At 37.6% G+C, this 19,878-nt stretch overlaps 1 protein-coding gene across 6 annotated transcripts in view; it reads left to right on the top strand.

Moving 5' to 3' along the window:
* The window catches only part of ADGRB3 (adhesion G protein-coupled receptor B3), a 465,784-nt gene that overhangs the window by 401,731 nt on the left and 44,175 nt on the right, over positions 1-19,878 (top strand). For all 6 annotated transcript variants that reach the window (XM_009475647.2, XM_087776085.1, XM_087776087.1 and 3 more), the window contains 2 exons: positions 18,017-18,167; positions 18,731-18,800. In XM_009475647.2, the coding sequence (XP_009473922.1) occupies positions 18,017-18,167; positions 18,731-18,800 (221 nt within the window). The remainder of the gene's footprint in view (positions 1-18,016; positions 18,168-18,730; positions 18,801-19,878) is intronic.

Here is a 19,878-nt window from a genome sequence, read left to right as displayed (position 1 = left end):
AAACTAGTATCTCTGATGCTATCAGCTATCTTGTCTTTTATTAGTGTCTGCTTTTAACGTTCTGTATTTGCAGGGTTCAGCAAGACTGAACTGCAGCAGCTAAAAGCTGCTCTTTTTTTTCCCTCTCCTGCTCCTGGAACCTTTCAATAAGCTTGGCCTTATCAAATCTAACATTCTTTCTGCCTAGCCTATTAATATGAAAAGTTCCTTGTATTTTGTTGTATCCTTTTCTTCCATTGTCACTCTGGGAAGGGACACATAGGGTCTTCAGCAATGTCATCTGTGGCATACATCAGAACGCTTGCCTGATATTGCCAACTATACTACAAGCCGCTGATGCTGCTGAAGTCTCTAGATGGAGCAAGGCCCTCGCAATGGCCTTTATCACACACCCATTTGTACTCTTGGCTTTATTACTGCAGAGAGCTGGAGCTGAGTTTCCTTCAGAAGATTCCTCTTTCCCTGTTCATTCACCTCTGCAGCAGTGGCAAGGTTTCTTTTTCTTTATTCCTCCTTTAGTCAGCATGATTATTTCCACTCCTTGTGTCACTCTGGATGACCACGTAAACAAAGATGCCTAATATTTGAGCTTCAGCTGAAAAATTCTTAAATAGGGACATTCCTTCTGCTATTGTCCTCACCCTTCTGCAGTTTGGAGTCCTCTCCTCTGGACAACTGCACGGACCACCCACCCAACCCACCGCTTCAGCTGTGGATATAAAGACACAGCTCATTTCTGGTGGTCAAACTGACATTTCCCAACACCAAAAATATCAGTCAAAACTAATCTGTTGCCCAGACAAAACAGGCAAAACCTGCTGACCAGGGTGAGCTTTGCCCTCAAGCCCATCTGTAACTAGCAGGAAGCTCTAACCCAGGCCCAGCTCCAAGGGCCTTATGAGCCTTGCAAACCTAACCTGACCAAACCTCAACACTACAGGGAAAGGGGATGAAATGTCTGTCAGTATTATGGCTTTAGAATAGCCTATGGTGAATGATTCCCTTGCCAGTACAAAAAGGCACACAGAGAGCAAAGATCTGGCCCATTCAGTTCCAGTTGCACTAGGAAGATTATTTCATTAAAATTTATCACCATGTTTTGGCAGATATAATTCCATTAATTCTCTCCGCTTTTCTAATGCAACAAAATATGTGTCTCAAATCCCTCACCTCTGGAATAAGTGATGTATACGTATACCTGTCGTATCAATTTCAAACCAGGGACTAGAAAAATAGGATTAGAACAAGGTGAACCAGTCCAATGGCTAGGATAAACTAAACAAGTGCAAGGCTCACATGGTCCTGCTTAATGGGGTTAAGCCACAAGAAGAGCAGGAAGCAGTAGAGCAATTATTCTCACTTGTGCTTTTTTGTTACAGACATATATATCGCTACTCCCTTTTATTGGTATCAGAATTGTTTTTCTGAAGATGTCTATTTCAGTGACTGAAGCATTCCTTTCCTAAAAACTTCTTATTTTATAAATGAAATAAAAAGAAATACATTTTTAAGAGTAGAATTCTAAGAAATGTGTCTAGCACATACAAGAAAGACTTGGCAATGATTCTTATGTCAAAATTGAGTGGAAAACTCAATATTTCTGTTAATAGAAAATTAATCCTTAATTAATGTCCGTTCATCAATTTGTTAAACTCACATTGCTAAAAAAGAAAAACTCCAGATAGCTTTTACTGGCTACAAATGTGTAATAAGACTATAAGAGATATGTATCTCCAGTCAGCAATTTCAAGAATACTACTTATTTTTTCAACTTACAAAAAAAAACCCACCAAAAAACATAAGCACAAACACAAAATAATTTTAAAAAAAGAGCACGGCAACTTTGTCCCTAAAAAAGACTCCAGTGATTATGAAGGGACAGAAGAGTGATTTTGCTGTTTTTTTCTTTTTCATTTTAAAAGAAGAGAATTTCTATAATTGCCAGGATACCTCTATACAACAAAACAGCTGTAAAGAGCCAAATTTCTTGGCCTGGCTTCCAGGAGCTATGTTACTAGACTTTGAATCATGTAATTTAACCCAAATTTGCAGATAGCCACAGATTCAAAATAACCTGGGAGATCTTCCATGGACTTGCTACTTTGCTTTTCATGACTCTGGACATCTTGCTGAGGCTGTCTGCTGCAGTCACGTAGAATACCAGAAAGCAAAATAATGATATCAACAATATATAGAGCTGTTTTTATAGTGTCTGAATCAGCCTCTATGGCAACATTTTTTAGCCTATTTAGATTTTTTAAAAAATCTCTGTCTTTCTCTCCCCCTTCTTGCATTATTCTGTTGAGTGACAGATATTGATAGAAAGAGAAAACATAATGTCCACATACAAACATCTGTCGAGCTTGGAAGAGTAGGTGTTGGTTTGCTTTATATTTGACCTTTCCCTTTAAGAGATATTTCAAAGACATTCCACTAAACTTCTTTCCTTTTCTTTGAGAAAAAATTACTAAGAAAAAAAGATTGTTTCAACTTGAAATCCAATTACTCCAAATATGCATAGATATATAATTTTTCCTTTTCGAGTCTGAATGTTTTATGAGAGTGATGTGTGTGTCATCATTACTGTTTTATAGTTGAGGGGAGGCAGGTACACACAGGAAAAGAAAAATATTATCCAAGATCTGCCAGCCAGCTAACAGTTTCACTGATTGTAGAGGTAGATTTACGAATTTTCAGTACCTTAACAACTGGTTTCTGATACTATACTTTATACCTAAGCTCTCCTTATTTGGAAGGTTTACAATAGAGCATTTCTGGTTTATTATATCCTTGCCTCTCTTTTCTGTTGCTGTATGAAAAATGCCCACAAACAAGCAGGAAACAGGACTATACCCTAAGAACTGTGAAACTGCCTGCCTCAAAAGGCCATTAAATTCACAGAGAAAAAGAAACCTATATGAAAGTAGACGAAATTTGTTTTTATAAAATCCTGTTCAGTTATATTAAATCAAAATATTTCATGTAAGAATGGTAGGTCTGAAACTTAACATTCTTTATCGGAGGAAAAAAAGATAAGACTGAAGAGTGATGGCTATAATGAAGTGGGGATGATATTCCTGGGCAGTATAGGAGTGAAAGCAGCTGGTGCTGTTTTGGGCTACCTGCATAGAAGAGTTTTGCTGAGGCTCTTGGACCTTTGTGTAAACAGACCAACAGAGGAGTGCTGTTCTTCTTCACAACTATGTAGATGAAAGGGATTTTCTTCACACTGGCAGATTTCTTATCTCTCATGATTTGACCTAATTTTTAAAATTATCTGTATAATTTTGCTACCTGACAGCTTTAGAATATAAGAACAGCAGTATCGGATTAGCTCAGCGATCTGTCTTATTCACTGTGCTCTCTGCATTAACCAGACATATAGGGAAGAGTACAGGAACAGGGAATGAATGATCCTATCTCTGATATGCCTTCCTAACTTTTTGCAGTCAGCAATTTAAAGACTTTCTGAGTCAGGACTGCATCCAAAGCATCCAGCAGTCAGCCTATTCTCTAATCCATTTTAAACTCATTTATCTCTTTGGCTACCTTCAAATCCTAAAGCAGTGAGTTCCACATTTCAATTTTGTGATGTATCAATGACATAAAAATAAAGTAATATGTTGAGCATCCTAGTTCTAACACTTAAATGTTATTTGAATGCAAATCACATTATTTGTATCCTGAGCAGAGTCGTTTGTCTTTACAGCCCCTCACAATAACTGGAAGTAAGTTTTAAAAAGCACCAGAGATGAGACTGATTCATGTGTATCCAACACTCAGACAAAATTGCAGATGATCTGCTGCATCCTGTTGGCTGTTATGTTTCATGCAAAAAACAGAGTGCTGTGATAGAAGCCAAAGTGTCATCATTTCAGCTTCATCAGAGTGTGCTGATATTTTTAAGCACCAGCAATTTTCTCACAAATATTATAAACTCTGCAATTTCTTTAATTGAAAATTTAATATTCGATGGTTTGTGATTTAGAATAAGAAACTACAAGAGGAAGTTTTGAAATTTATATGGTGATATTTTATTGAGATCAATTGAGTAATTAGAATGAGTGTTCTCACCAGAAAAGTTTAAAAAAAAATTCCGTTAGTAATATCAACCAATGCTTTTGTGCCACATATAGACAGAAAGTTGTCTTACAATTGGCCAACTAAATGTAGAATAAAATAGTAAAAAATATTCTTAAAAATTACTTTTAATGGTTAAAAATAGCAAATTTATTTAGAGAAGAGGGGGAGAGAGGAAAAAAAAGCCACAGAATATCCGCCTCATCTGGCTGAAGTCGATTCAACAGTAGTTCTAAAGTAATCAGTAGCAAGCACTTACCATAAAGCCGTCAAAGCATTACTACCTTCAAGGGCTGAAAATAATTTATCTTTAGAAACGGTGTGCCTAGCATGGATTGAGATGGTAATATTAATGAAGGAAAGAACGAGGAAATAGAAGCACACTTAAAGCTAACTAAAGCTAAAATCGATTATAAGAGGCAGTCAGAAACACATGAGTAATTTATTAAGAAATGATAGATTTGGGTGAGTAGTACTGCAAAATCAGTCCTTCTGGTATGTGGGATGAAGATAAATTAGCAGTTTTGTAAACTGAGCAGTTCTGTTTGCCCTTTGACTAATATATAAAACTAGCCTTCAAGAAATGCATTTGCTCTTTTCCTACCTGGCTTTCACTGCTGTACTTATCCCCAAAGCTATATTAAATCTCCTGGAGTAAAGACACTACTAGAATTAAAGTTCTGTCAAAGCATCGTCCTGAGTGATTACGTTATTAGCAATCATGTTTATCAGGTGCCCCGGAGTGCTCAGCTCTGTACCAACACTGAGGGAGAGCACTGGGGGCTCCTCTCTCAAGGGGACTGCAGTCTGAGTCAGGCGCAGAGCAGATACAGTTCAAAACACTAGACCCAAAGCAATAAAGATGTAGTTTTATTTAAGTCTATCCTCTCTTTGGTAAAATATATGTTCATTCATACAATGATCTCACACACCTCGTTAGGGAATACAAATCACCTTCTTACCAAGCATTAATATCTTTCCTGTGCATGTGCATGTGGCCACTGTTCTGAGTGGAGCAGAAGAATAAATAGCCCAAATAAATATGTGAATCTCAGACCATCTTCTTTGATAGGAAAAATACACAAATAAGAAGAATAAAGTACTTTTTGTCCATAATGGGAGCTTTGTACACTGCCTGATTCCTGTTGTTGCTGCTTCTATGTCCACAGCTTGGAAATTGGTAGGACCTTCTTCAGACGGAGCATGTAGCCTTTCTGGTTCCCTTCTTCTCTCTGGAATAGCAAACTTTGAGACACTGTAACTCTTTAAGAGCATAGCTAAAGCCCACCTGGAGAAAGCTGTCATGTTGCTAGGCCCTAGTTCGCTCTGGAGTTTATCCTGCTGAAATCTGTGTTCTCTGTCCAGTGTCCCTCCACAAAATTTTTCCTTCTTCATTTGGAAACCCTTTTTTTCTCCAGCAGGATGTTCATGTTCTTAGACTCCCTAGGAGTTAAACAAAGGTGAAACCAGTATATATGAGGCTTTGCAGAGTTTTGGGGTCCTAACACTCCTTATAGTGACTGCCATAAGAAGAGTATAGTTAGAGCATATAGGAGAAAGAACCTTGTACTCACTGGTATCTGTGAGGAATCCAAATAGTAATGGTGTCCCAGCTCCTCCAGATTGTGTGGACAGGAGTGGATTCACCTCACCTTACATTCCAAGTATGGTCTAACTCAGCTAACCCTTTTCTGTGGCTCCATGGGAAGAATCAGAAGGAAGTGGAATACAGGCAAGCCAGGGCCAACAGAAAGACTGGTGTTCTCCTTCATTGAGGAATCTGGCTTGAAGTAATATGATAGTGGAGCTATTACTAGTTTTAACTCCTCCTGCTGCATCTGATCCCTCTACAAAACCATTTCATTTTTTGCTCCTTTAAAACACACAGGCTGCTATAGTGTTCCTCTTTAATAATCACAACTTTACAAATTTTTATTATCATGCTAAAGAAATCATTGTGAAAGATTCCACAGTGCTTTGTCATAAATATTATTTTGTCATTACCACAAACCTTTTACCCTGCTGGTTTAACATAGCAGATAAAGAGAACTGGATGAATGCGATACCTCACAGAGTTTCCTACTTGCTGGAAGACAATGCAAAGGTATAAGCAGCATAAGTGGTTTCACCTTTTATTAGAAAAAAAAAAAATCTTGACATTTTGCTTTCTTGTGCAAGCAATGAACAGAAGCTAATGTCAAAATATTAACTGAGTGGAGAAGTTGACTTTTTTACCTACTGTTCTCCTTCCCATTCTTAGTCAATTTTCCATGTACATCTATGGTCACAAGCTCTTCTCTGATTGTGGATACTGTTGCTTTTTTCTTTCAGCTTCCGTAAATTATCTAATTACCCATCATGCCAGTACTCATGGTATACAATGACCAGAACTGATGGTTAGACTGAGATGCAAAGTATACCGAGGAACTGTGTCTTTTGAATTCCTCAGTATGCACATGCATCCATTACTATACAATCTTTCTTCCATATGAAAATTGCTGAGATTCCATTAACATCATTAGAAACCCATAATTACGCAATATTTTCCCTCTCCTGTATTTAGAGGGACTTTAAATTTATAGCCTAATTGCTTTAGCTGTGTTTTCCATAAAATAGAGCCCTCTATTAGGAATTTCTTTCTTCCAGCTGAAATTTCACCCTATAGATGAGGCAGCTTCAGTGCCATTACATGGATCTCTATATGAAGTGAAGAAAGAGATGGATGGCCTCTGAAACAACCCATGGCTAATGCATTAAAGGCATTACAAATTAATATCATGATCATAAGAGGAATTAATATGATTCATAATGCTCTTGTATAATGTTTGCATTAACTGTGTTGCGCATGAGCTAGGGCACTGTCAGTTGCCCAGACTGGAGATTCTGTTCACCCCTCACTCCACATTCACTCTTGGGTACACAGGTTGACAGGATCTGGTATAGAGATGTAAAGCAATCTCCTCTGTCTTCTATCTGCTGAAAATTTTGCTTTGCAATGCATAAACCGTCCAAGGCTCTCTCTACCTCCACTTGCTTTTCTAGTGTGACAGTGTGTGCTCTGATTCTAATACTACAGGGAAAGAGTACTTATTTCTGAAAAAAAAGTATTCAGATTTTCAATTAAATGAAACAGTAAAAACTGGTAGTCCACATGTGTACACATATGTATCCCATTAGCAACTTTCAGGTGCATTTACATCATTTTTTTAAAAAGTGCCTGTCTGTGTGTGTATGTCTGTAGGTTATATGAACACTGCTATATGAACAGAGGCAAAAGCCTGTTATCCTGTCTTCATAGGCACACACGCACATGCACACACACACACACTCCACTTGGGTTCAGTGTTACGTTCCTGTACTGGGTCTGGCTGGGATGGAGCACAGGAGCCCATATGGTGCTGTGTTTTGGATTTGTGACTAAAAGTGTTGCTAATGCTGATGTTTTAGGTATTGCTCAGCACTGCTTACACAGCGTCAAGACCTTCTGCGTTTCTCAGCTGCCCTGCCACTGAGTAGGCTAGCGGTGGGCAAGAAGCTAGGAGGAGGCACAGCCAGGACAGCTGACTTCAACTGGCCACAGAGATATTCCATACCATATGACAACATGCTCAGCAATACAACTGGGGGTAGTCTTTCCAAGGTAGCTGTTGCTTGGAGACTGGCTGGGCAACAGTCTGCTGGTGGGAGGTGGTGAGTGATTGCCTTTGCATCACTTGGTGCAGGTTTTTTTTTTTCCCCTCACTTATTATACTGTCTTTATCTTGACCCACAAGTTTTTCTCACTTTTGCTCTTCCGATACTCTCCCCCATCTTGCTGAGGGGAGTGAACAAGTGATTAAGTAGCTGTTTAGCTGCTGGCCAAGGTCAGCCCACTGCATTTGCTCAAACCCACTACATGTTTTACTGGATAAGAGAACAAAGCCAAAATGTTCTACATGCCTCTGTAGGTGGGCATGACCCCAAGCATTGGCATGAAGTCATCCATACTCTTGAAGCATTATCACGCCTCCTGGCACAATTTTGTCCCACACTAACTAGCATTATCCCAGTCAATGCCCTGACTTCGGGAGAGCTGGAATTGGCAAGGGACCAGTGACAGCAGGCTGTTTGGATGTGACCACCTTATTTTGGAGTACAAAGAAATTTACTAATATAGACATACGCTGTATCATTCCAGCTGGCTGCAGGATGAGTGAATGCTTTCTAACCCATTTTATTTGCAAATACAAATAGATGTAGCCATAATGTATCTTTAAAAAATTTACCTTATCAGGTATATTTGAAAAATAACCTGAAGTTATGTGGTATGAGAAGATTTTGGATGACCACAGTAATCTCCCTTTCCCGGATTATTTCTATTTTGGACGTAAACTGCTTCTCTCAAAAAGGACCATTTCTCACTGTCTCCATACTGCTAATCCTAAAAGACACTGTCCTTCGAGGAAAACTGGGCATGCTTGAAACAGGGTGCTTTTAAGGGCAAAATCGTCCTTTTCCTGTTATCATTATTCTTACATGAAGACTTTTAAGACCTACATACACAACTGTGATTAAAAAATAAACCAAAAGAATAGGGGTAGGTGACATATGGTAACATGGTAATAGGATTGTAAAGCTCTTGCTTCAGTGGTTTCAGTCAATAGTGTAAAGAGATGGAACTCTTACAGTTATGCAGAGAAGGAATATTTGCTGACACCAATATCCCAGACAAGAAGATGGACTGTTTTCATATGGCAGGATTATAATCATCACAGTCAGACTAAGTGAAAGGCAACTGCAGGCTTTGTTGTTGAACTTCTCATTCTAGTTGTCATTTTGATTGCTGTGGAAACTCCCTAAAATTACAGCAATTTTATTGTTAGTAAATGAGATAAAAATTTAAAATAGAGCAAACAGAGGATCTGATTTAAGAGCAGAGATACTCAAGTGATAGTCACATTTTCCTAAAAGAAAAAATTATTTGACAAATCTTTACCCATGTAGCATTGAGGGGCAACACATGGCATTATTTTCTATCATCTACCTAATGAGGGCTGTTCCTGTTATTTTTCCATCAGGACATCAGTTTGCACTGGCTGCACTTGGATCCTCCTATAAGAATTTGAAGTCTCACAAATCAGGCGCCACTGTCTTGAACATATCAGTATCCACTCTGCTACCCTCTTATGAGGTTATGCCATCTCTTCAAGGAAGGTCCTTCAATTCCTTGTCTTTGTCAGTGCCTGGACACCTCCTCCTCTTTTTCTCAGGACTCCACAAGGAACTCCCTCTCAACTGTGCTCTGAACTACTCTTTTCTCTAGCTGCAGTCATTGCTGACTCATGTGTAACCCTTGTGCTTAGCTCAGCCACCCCTTCATTATCATTCCTGGCTCATTGCTCCTAGCTATTCATGCAGCCCCCACAGCGAACTTTTAAATAAATTGAAGTTAGGAAGACTCAGAACATTTGGAACACTCTCACATGAGTTGCTCATCACTCTAATTGACTGTTGGCTGTTGTATACTTCATTCTTTCCCAAACAGGTATAGCCATTAGTATGCTAATGCAACCAAATATTTCTATTTGCAACAACCCAAAGAGAGATCTAAAAATCTGGGTATTTTTCTGTAATAAGTTGAAATGAACATTCAGCACATTTGTTGTACGTTATAGCCAAACAGCTTTTGCTTCATTGTTAATGCAGTTATCTCATTATCTCTTCAAACCTGCCAAGAGCATTTGTCTTCATTTAAGAGAGCACACTGCACATTCCGTACTTTAACATAAAACCAATATGGAATTTTCAGAGTCTAAAAACAGTTCCTGAAAAACAACTACCGTGAAAACCACTGTAGTAACATCAGTGAAGCTTGTTTATTATTTATCCATAATCACCACCTTAATCTTCATAGTTCCCAAGCAAATAGAATTGTTTCTGACAACCCAGTAGAACCATTCTGAGAGACAGCGTGCGTTCTCTTTTTTCCTATGAGTCACAGTCAGTTGCAGAGACTTTTCAGGCCAAATTGCACTTTCATCGATATCAATCCAGTCCCTTATGTTCACACTGCGCCTTCAGTTCTGCTTCTATAATACTGTTACACTCAATGATGTGCAAGAACATAAGAACTTCAATTCTTCAATGGTTTTCAAAGACCAGGTTGATTTTGCTTTCCCATCAATTCAAAAAACCAAATCTATATTTTATCCACAAATCTATATTTTATCCATCTTTAAATAAGAAATCTTTCAGACTTGGTAATGCAAAACCTCACAAAGCTATTTTTATAGACTAATTTTTCAGGATAGCATCACCTTCAATTTAATTTTTTGATTGTCATACCTCAATAGCTCAGTAATGAAGAAGTTGTTTTAATAAAGCATGCCAGTGGTTTCCACTTTTTTACTTGAACTGAGCATGATCACTTTACACTCAAAAGGGTTGATTTTTCAGAAACAAAATTACCAAATACAAGAAAAAGAAAACTAGGAGAGAGTGTTCTCTAGCACAGCGAAACATTACTATTAGAACACAGTGATAGCAAGTTGAGATTATTTAGTCAGGAAGAAGTTGAAATACTTGTATTTAAATTGATTTTATGCTTCAGAGTTGTAAAGGGCTTCTTATTTTCTTTTATGTCTGCCTGAAAACCTGCTGTTCTGAGCTTCATAAACTTCACAACACATTCATGTGAGGACATAGTTAAAATACTAAGTTATTTTGTCCTAACAGATTTGACATTTACCTTGTTTAAAGTGTTTAGCATCAAAGCCAGCAGAATAAATTCATGTTGTGAAGTAGGCCATATTCACTTACCAGAAAAATATTCATCCGATACTTTGTAAACATTTAAAACATTCAGGATAAGATGCAAGATCACAAGCCTCTGCTCATCTCTCATTCTATAGGATGCCCAATATAAAGCCCACTTAAATTAATGGGAGTCTTTCCACTGACTTTTGAATTAACCCTGTAAACAATTAGAGGATCCTATTCCTTCAGTTCCTGCCTGCCCAGAAAAATATGCATGTTCACAGCACAAAGGCAAAAAGGGAAGAGCTTCCCTTGCCAGGCTTTGTAATCGAAGAAATTAAATTGCCTCTGAGTAACCTGTTCTATGATATTGCTTGTGCTGAGCTCATTTGCTTGAATATAACCTAACAATAACAATCCAAACCAGGAGGAAGGCTAAAATGAGTATGAGCATAAGGAAACTGTATGAGAACTGTCTTCCAACTGGCTTTCAATTTACAGTAGGCATGCCACCAAGAAAGCAATTCTGAGTTAACACATTACAAACCTGTGCATTGCACTGACAATCACCGGAGAATGCTGTAAACAACATGGAATGAATTTTACTGTCTCATATGTTAGTAATAGCTGAGCATATTATGAATTATCCAGCTGGATTTCTTGCCTCTATCCCAACCAGTAACCAAAATGAGCCACAAATATTTCTATAGCCCCGAGGAAAATTAACACAACACGGCTTGCATCCATTACAACCAAGCCCTCCAGGGCAGGAGGACAGTTGTGTGCAAGCTGACTGTCGGGCAGGGTTCCTGGCCCAGGCTCTCCTTCAATCTGTGTGTGGGCCTGGGCTGGGAGAGCATTTTTTGGCCCAGGTCAAAACTGTGCCAAGGAATTCACCAACAGTTTAACAGCATGGATCACGTGCCAGTGCATGAAGGATGCCTTCACTGTTAACTAGTGTAGACAGATTCTGCCATATGACAGAGCAAGGAAGATCTGCATGTGCAGCAAGCAGCTTTCATGAATTCTTTTCCATCCCAAAAACCAGCAGCCTATCCCTTCACATCTAGTTGATAGAATGGTTTTGTACTATGTGCATTATAAAGTCTGGAGAAGAATAGTGACTAGCAGAGGAATTAGTTTGGATATAAAACAGCAGTTCTCTATAGACATAACTGGGGGATGCCAAAGTACAACTCCAGGGTATCAAATTTAAATGCAGAGCTTAATGATATGAGTGATAGAGGTGACAACTATCAAAGGAGAACTCTGAAGAAAAGTAACTGCAAAGGGCAGAAGCTGAAAAGAAGGCTCCATATACTTTTAGTGGATCAGATATGAACAGCACCTCTACTGCTGGACTCTGCACCTGGGAAAGAATGGGAGACATTCTGACTGATTTTCATAAGTGTCAATAAAGATTGTGAATGCTTTACTCACAGAGAGGTAATTTTCAGAAATACCTTTGAGGTAAACGTTGGATAAAGAGAAGCAGGATTTGAATCTGTCAGTAAAGCATCTAGAGAAACTTTAGGTGAAAATAAGAAGACATATTTAAAGTGTGTCTGGAAAGTGCAAATGTGGAGAAAACTTGAAAAAAAACTTAAAAGAAGTTTAAAGTATAAGTTTTCTTTCAGTCACTCTTATAGCATTGCACTAGGATCACTGGGGTTATACTGTCAGATAAGAGGACAGACTCCAGAAAAGAAGGCAAGATAGGACAGACAAACAAACCTTAAATCAAAATAGCTGAACAAATTACACTGCACCCAGAGACTGGGCACATTTAGTCACCCCAAAGTTTAGCAACTGGTATGATAATTTGCATGATACAAAAAAAAAATAAAAAAAAAATCAAAACTTGATACTGAAAATATCTTCCTGTGGCATTGTGGTGCTGTTGATGATATAGATGTCCTTTGTGAGACTAGTTATAAACTAAACCAAAGGAACTGAAGAAACAGCTGGGTCATTTACAACCAGCTTATAAGCTATTTATCAGAACCTAGAAAGACATCTTGCTTGTTGTGGGCAAACAAAAATGATTGAGTAGAAGAACAAAAATTGAGTGTCCTTAGTTATCACTCATTATCTTTGTGGGGGAGATCACATAACTACTCAAAACCCACTGCTGTTGCACTAAAAAATTAGCTTGCTCTAAAGATCCAAGTAAATGTTACCATTCACATTGTCTGGTACCGCATATAGAATCCTGCAGTAAAATAATTGACTGTGCATATCTCTTCACATAAATGCTCATGAAGTCAAATGCTAATTATTTTGGGTTATCATGTCAGATATCAGAACACAATACAATGAAGTTAAACCACTTGAGCCTTCAACTTTTAAGGACACTGGAGAAGATTTTTAGAACATTTGAAAGTTTGTCTATAAGTTAATTAAAGTAAATAGTTTCATAGCTGTTGGTTTAAAATATGAATAACATTAATTTAGAACAATTCTTTCCAATATAGTGCTATTTTCAATATGGGAATCAGATTTCCTGAATTCTTTGCTTGAACAGGAAGTGGTGTTAACAGTACTCGAGCCTGGCAAAAGAAAAGAACATGGGATTTTATAAAAGAAATTATGCCTTCAAAGCTTTATGGTGCCAGTAATATTAATGATCGTGGAGGAGAAACCTGAAATTCTACAGCTATGATTTCACAGGTGTTTAAAATCCTAACAGTTTCAAATATGTTTGCAACTGGAGAGACAGCCTTCCTTGCCATATGTTTTTGTCACTGAAAATCGGCCCCCCTCCTGAGATACAAAACTTCACTTCTTTGTCCCGCAGCCTCTGAAAGTCCATGTATTATTTCACGGCACTTTACTCTATAAATTGGTATTTAATCTAGAATTCAGGATTATTTGGCCAGTATACTGTATCCCTGTAGTCTGACAGTGTCTGCTGTTCCTGAGACAAAGGTACTGTATTCTGCAAATCAGTTTAAAAATAAATAATAATAATTAATAAGTAAATAAAGAATAATAAGCAGTATGCTCCTTTATGAATTTATATTTTTAATTTAAAGGAAAAGATAAACTGTTTTATAGTTGAGGACTTGAGAGTCACAAAAAGCCACTAAAATATACCAGATTTGACATAGAATTATATTTCTGCTCTTTGCTATGTCCTTTGCATTCTCTTTGCTTTGTTTGTTCTTTGTTTCATTTATTCTTTATTGTGGTCTTTAAGTGCTCTTTATATGTGTATTCAGTGCATGGTCCGAACTTCATAAGAATAAAATTAGCACCCATTTAATTTAACTCCTTAGGCATATCTCCTCAGAGCTAAATCAAGGGCAAGGGTTTTTTTAATCTCCAAGAAATTTTATTATTTAAATGATTTTCTACTAGCTTTCATTTCTACTTCATGACATAATCCAGCTGAGTGGATTTTAGCCCTATTCATTTTGCTATCACCAATACAGATTTCATTTTTCGTGTTCATTTTCCAGTAGCTTTGATTCTTCTACTATTTATCAGAACCCAGAAACAGGCAACTAGTTTGCTGAAGGAAAAAGAACCTGTTCCAGGGCAAGAAGACAAATCAGGTGTCCTTACTTAACCCTCTTTGTCTTTGTATGGAAGATCTGTTCACACTGCTATTAAAAAAGAACACTGTTCTATGTTTAAAAAGCCAACAACCAGAGGCTCCAAAAATAAAAATGAATTATTATTTTGAGGTTGCATTTATGACCCACTTTTTGTAAGTCATAAAAACAGATAAATGTTCTCTATATTATTCATCATTATTACATTAAAGATATTAATCACTAGAATAAGTAGTTTTGAATTTGCACATTTTTTTACATTTCTCAGCTGTGCTTCAGTACTCTCATTTGGAGTGGGTGTCTTACAAGAATGAAAGAAGGAAATAATTTGGTACCCGATGTGAGCTCTGGCTTTCAGTAGTATATTGTTTATTAAAAAGGGATGAATGGTCTTACTTAGATATTCAAGGTAGCTAAACACTTGAAGCTCAATTAAAGCTCATGAAATTGTGCATTCTGAGGACAGAAAAGCTTCCTTCCCCCACTTGTAATTAAAATTAAATATGGGGAGCTAAGAACAACAGCAATGGGAGGAAGAGGAGGCTAGAGTAACAGAGTTAAGTTAATTTCAGAAGCTTGAAGAAATAGTGCATAAATTAAGAGGTTAAAATTCATTTTGTTGCAAGTTGACAGGTGCTCAGCACAGGTAATTAATTCAGTGAGTTTTAATAAACTAGAATTAGAAACGAATTAGAAACAAATAAGAAACATCTCCTCCTAAAACAATGGGGAAGATGTGTACCACTCTCTCTTGATGCAGACAGGTTGACACACAGTGGCTTTCTGTGAGTGATGGGCCACAAGGTTTTAGTGATGCTGCACGTGCTGCAGCAAGGTGAGGGGAGGTGGTGGTCCCTTGGCAAGGGAGAACAGGGAGAGACCAGTAGTCCATGACCTGGTGAGAAAATAAAAAATACTAATAAAATGCTAAAATCATGGCTCCCTGGCCAGAGATACTCAATGCCCCATTTAATAACAGCCTTTGATGAAAATGAATTTTTGTTCCTATTTGGAAATAGACTTCCCAGATATAGCGCTTTCCCAGACAGAGCAGCATTGTTTGTTTATTTGTTTATCAAAGGGGAAGAATACAGAAGTACATAAAAGCCACATTTCCAGGGGGTATTAGTCAACCGTGATGAGCCCATGGCTATACCTGGGAGAGCGGAGGTTCATTTGCCAGGACTGCTTTTCTGGCTGGGGAAGGAGGGAGGCTGAATTCACTTCAAGCACTGCCTGCACGTAATTCTGTCATCACCATCCCACAGCAGTTGTTAGGTGATGTTTTGAGGCTGATTTGCATCTTTCTGATGGTTATGTGATGCAAATACCCTTTTATATCAGTGATACTACAGACTTACCATCGGTGTTCATTAAAGACCCCTGTCTGCCATTCAGAAGACTTAGTCATAATCAGCAGTCATATATTCCAGCTAGAGCACAGATCACTTCTAACAAAACTTGCTTCTGGCTTCTCATTTTGTGATCAGCATGATCATTAACATTTTCATCACAGTTTTTTCTTCCACAACAGCCATGTCCACATTTGTCTTAGATTATCATCATCTATCTTTCTTTCAATACAGGGGATAAATTACGAACTAAATCCTACAGTCTGCACTCAGTCAGCCATAAGACTTAGCAATGTTTTCACTAGAAAGATCAGGATTTGTTTGTATTTGCCTTATTTATAAGGGAAATAGTATATTCACTTTTTTTTCAGGGTAATACTGTGTTTTACCTATGCAGTTTCTCCCTGAAAGATTCTATACTATTCCTCAAAAGTCATTTTATTGTCAAATTCTCATTCCAACAGAACATGCTAGCTTTTACAAAAACATTGATAGGAAAGCAAATTAAAGTTACATAGTGGGAATTCACAACATATGAGCCAGCTAGCAAAATAAAGGACATTTCTGTATTTTCTATTATATTTGTTGTGTAGCTTTCATTTTAAATAAGTATTTATTTTTCATATACAGGAAATACTGCTATCAGTTAGGCTTTACCAGGATAGATTTTACGAATCCACATAATTTAGGGACATCTAAACATAAGAATTAATGGCAAAATCTAGGGTGGAATGACTAGTCTATTTTCAAGATCTGCTATTTTTTTCCAGTTTACTTTCCTTGCTTTTTAAAACTAAATAATAGTACTCTTGCCTATAATTACATAGAACCCATTTCCCCCAGATTTAAACAGACAATTTGACCCAGGATTAGAAAACAAGGTGTTTGTCACATCTGTAAATCCATTGCAGGAAATCATTAAGTTTTGACTCTTCAAGTGCATACCTTTTTGAAAGTTCATAGGGTGATATCAGCTAATGCTATCAGCTAATGTCAGATATCAGCTATGTATTTGAGATAACTATTGGAGTGAACCAACACAATTGATTTCAGATAAGAATCTGGGAAAATTAACACAATAGAAAATTCAAAACAAAAAGACCTGAAAGTAATTAGGAATATAAAATGAACTAAAAAACATGTGTGGTGTCATATATATCTTATCCTTCCCAAATTTTTGTAGCTACCAGCCTTGATTCAACAATATATGCAAGCATCTATATATAATTAGTAACTTGCATATATAAATAGTTTTCTGAACTGGCGTTTTAGCAAAAAAAATTGACTAGCCTTTTATTACATGCATGTAAGATAGCTATTAGATGTGTATGCTGCATAAAGAAATAATCATAAAAGTAATATCTACATTTCTCAACTACAATCTCGCATTGTTAATATTGGGTGTGTAAAATATTTTTTTAACCTTGATACAATTTTGACACTTCAAATTGTGATAAGGATAAATTGTGATAAGGATATTCTCAACATTACTGGTGTGGTTTTGGTTCTGGGGTACAATGCACGCTGCATTTTATAGCCTGCAACTGGCATTTCAAGCAACACAGTGGAGGGTAGATCATCATTTATGCCAAGAAGCTCATTTATATAAGCTACAATGTCAAGTTTAATTAAGGCCTACAGTGACAAAAGAAAGCCAATTACATGTGCTCAAAATACTTTTCAGATGACAAATGACTGACATCCATAAAAAAATATCCAGGGTAATTGTTAAGGTTATGATACTTAAACCTGACTAAAAAGATCTCAGGCAGTATATTCCAATACGTTAACATTCTATAAGATTTAAATAAAAAAAATCAAATAAATCAAACTTAATCTATTGACTAAAATTCAGATTTACAGTCAGGATCTTTCTGCATGGAGGGAAATAAAATACAACTGGCAATTAGGAGCATTTGTATCCCCACATTTTCTTTATTCAGCTCTGTGAGATTTTATAATCAGTAACTTTGTAACTTGCTTAGCGCAACGGCTTTATTATGATCCCTGGTCAAAGTAAATGTGTAGAGAAAAATCTGGTGGCATGATTTATTTTGTGCTCTTTGTCTCTGCTTGGCACACTCAGTGTTTGGGAAAACAGTCAAAACCTCTTCTGCCTAATCCCCATCAACTTCTCTCTTTCTTTCTCTCTCTTTGTGGCCACCAGATCACAAAGAGGGAGTTGATGCTAAGGATAAAGGTCAAGATGATAGAATATGACAACTCTTTGAATTGAAAAGAGAAATGAGTGTCCCTAAGTATTCAGCATGAGCTTCTCTTTGCTCCCTGCAGGGCATCTGCACCACAACCACCGCATTTTTACACTTCTTCTTCTTAGCTTCATTCTGTTGGGTTTTGACAGAAGCGTGGCAGTCATATATGGCTGTTACTGGAAAAATTAGGACACGGCTCATAAGGAAACGTTTCCTGTGCCTTGGATGGGGTAAGTCCGTAAAATTCATTTCCTCAGAATCATTGGAATGGAACGTTTTATACAGTAACAATGTCAAGAATATCATCATTTTCTTCAGTAAATCTGAAAGATAGCAGACAGCACGTTACTAAAAAGAAAACTATGTTAGGAGCCTTTCCACTTTATCTCAAGCTCAAGCTATGCTGGTGTATATTTTAGCATTCTTTTATAAATATGTTTTAATAAAATTTTAGATTTTCAGCAAAGTTATGTAATATCAAGAAATCAAAATAAAACAAGAAAAGCATTCACTGAACATTCATGAAGCCTCTTTCTAGTTCACTTTAAGACCTGTCAAATGTACCAGTAATTTAGCTACATCAAAGTGTTACACCGTGGGCAGAAAACAGTGTCCTCCTCCCTGCCAGTGCTTCAGAAAAACAAATCCTGCAATAGCACTGTGCTTCATTAAATGATTCATTCCATGTAAAATTGTCCATTTTGCATTAGCTTGCCCTGTCATTTTTTGTCCAGGCAGAACAGCAATATTTTGCTCAGCATCTAATGGTTATTACTGTTTTGTTTTTTTTCAGGTTTACCAGCATTAGTGGTTGCAATATCAATAGGCTTTACCAAGACAAAAGGATATGGAACAGCCCATTAGTAAGTCAATCTGAAATGATAAATTATGTTTTTCATTAACAAGACTGTCATACCCATCAGGAATTACATAGCATAGTCTAAAGGCTCTACAGGTATCCGTTCACACTTGGAACTGCCCTAAGAGTCACTGAGGAGTCCACAAAAGAACAAAGAGAAAACCATATGCCAGTCTTGGACTGAGCTCAGCAAAACGCCAGTGATCCTGGATTTCTTGTGAGGTTTTGAAGTAGCAAGCCTTTTAGAAACACTGAGGATTAGGTCCACTTAGACACCTAACATTTATATACATTTACCAAAGAGAATGTTAAATGCTATGGCTAGCCTTTGCCAACCTCTAAACATGTCTAAAACTGGCAAGAGTCTCTTTGGCACCCAGGTTTCTGCCCACCAAGCATGTACCTAGGCTTAATGCCCCTGAGGTGCTTGGAGCCAAAGCACCACAGAAATCTCAAAATAGCTCTCCCATCCATTCCCTTTCTCCTGGAGTGCCTGATCCAGCCCATTTCCTGGACTGGGCTGTACTTGAGAAACAGTGAGGAGGAGATCTGTGTACTTCATTTACATTTTATTAATACAGTTCCTTTTTAGCCACCTGGCTGGTTCCAGTGCATATTTAGCACCCTGGAAAATTCACTCCTCAGCGAGGCTGCCCTTTGCTTGTCTCCTGCTGAAGAAGGAGCTTGGGCTGAGCCTCCCTCCTGCCAGCAGACTGCTCCAACCACCAAGAAGTTACCTATGCAAGAGTGCATTTCCTTCAGTCATCCTCTTTGGAGTTCTCCTCACGTTGCCTAAGAAATTAAGTATGCATCTGGACAGAAAGAGAAAAAATATGACTCTCTAGCCTGGTAATGAAGGCATTCATCAGCGATGTGGATGAGTTAGGTCAAGTCCTCGCTTCAATGAATATTTAATTATTCTCCTTAGCATCATCACTGAGTGAGATCAGGATTCCCTCTCCTTGCCCTGTGTGTCCCACCATCTTGGCACATGGTGGGGGAGGCTTCAAGCCTTCGCTCCAGCTCTGGGTGCGTAAGGATTCAAAATCAAATCTCCTCCTGAACACTGGCTCTAACCACTA

This window comes from Nipponia nippon, unplaced genomic scaffold (genome assembly GCF_047370975.1).
Source record: "Nipponia nippon isolate SJK-2023a ecotype South Korea unplaced genomic scaffold, ASM4737097v1 scaffold_4, whole genome shotgun sequence".
Taxonomy (NCBI): domain Eukaryota; kingdom Metazoa; phylum Chordata; class Aves; order Pelecaniformes; family Threskiornithidae; genus Nipponia; species Nipponia nippon.
This window is presented reverse-complemented; position numbering and strand designations above follow the sequence as displayed.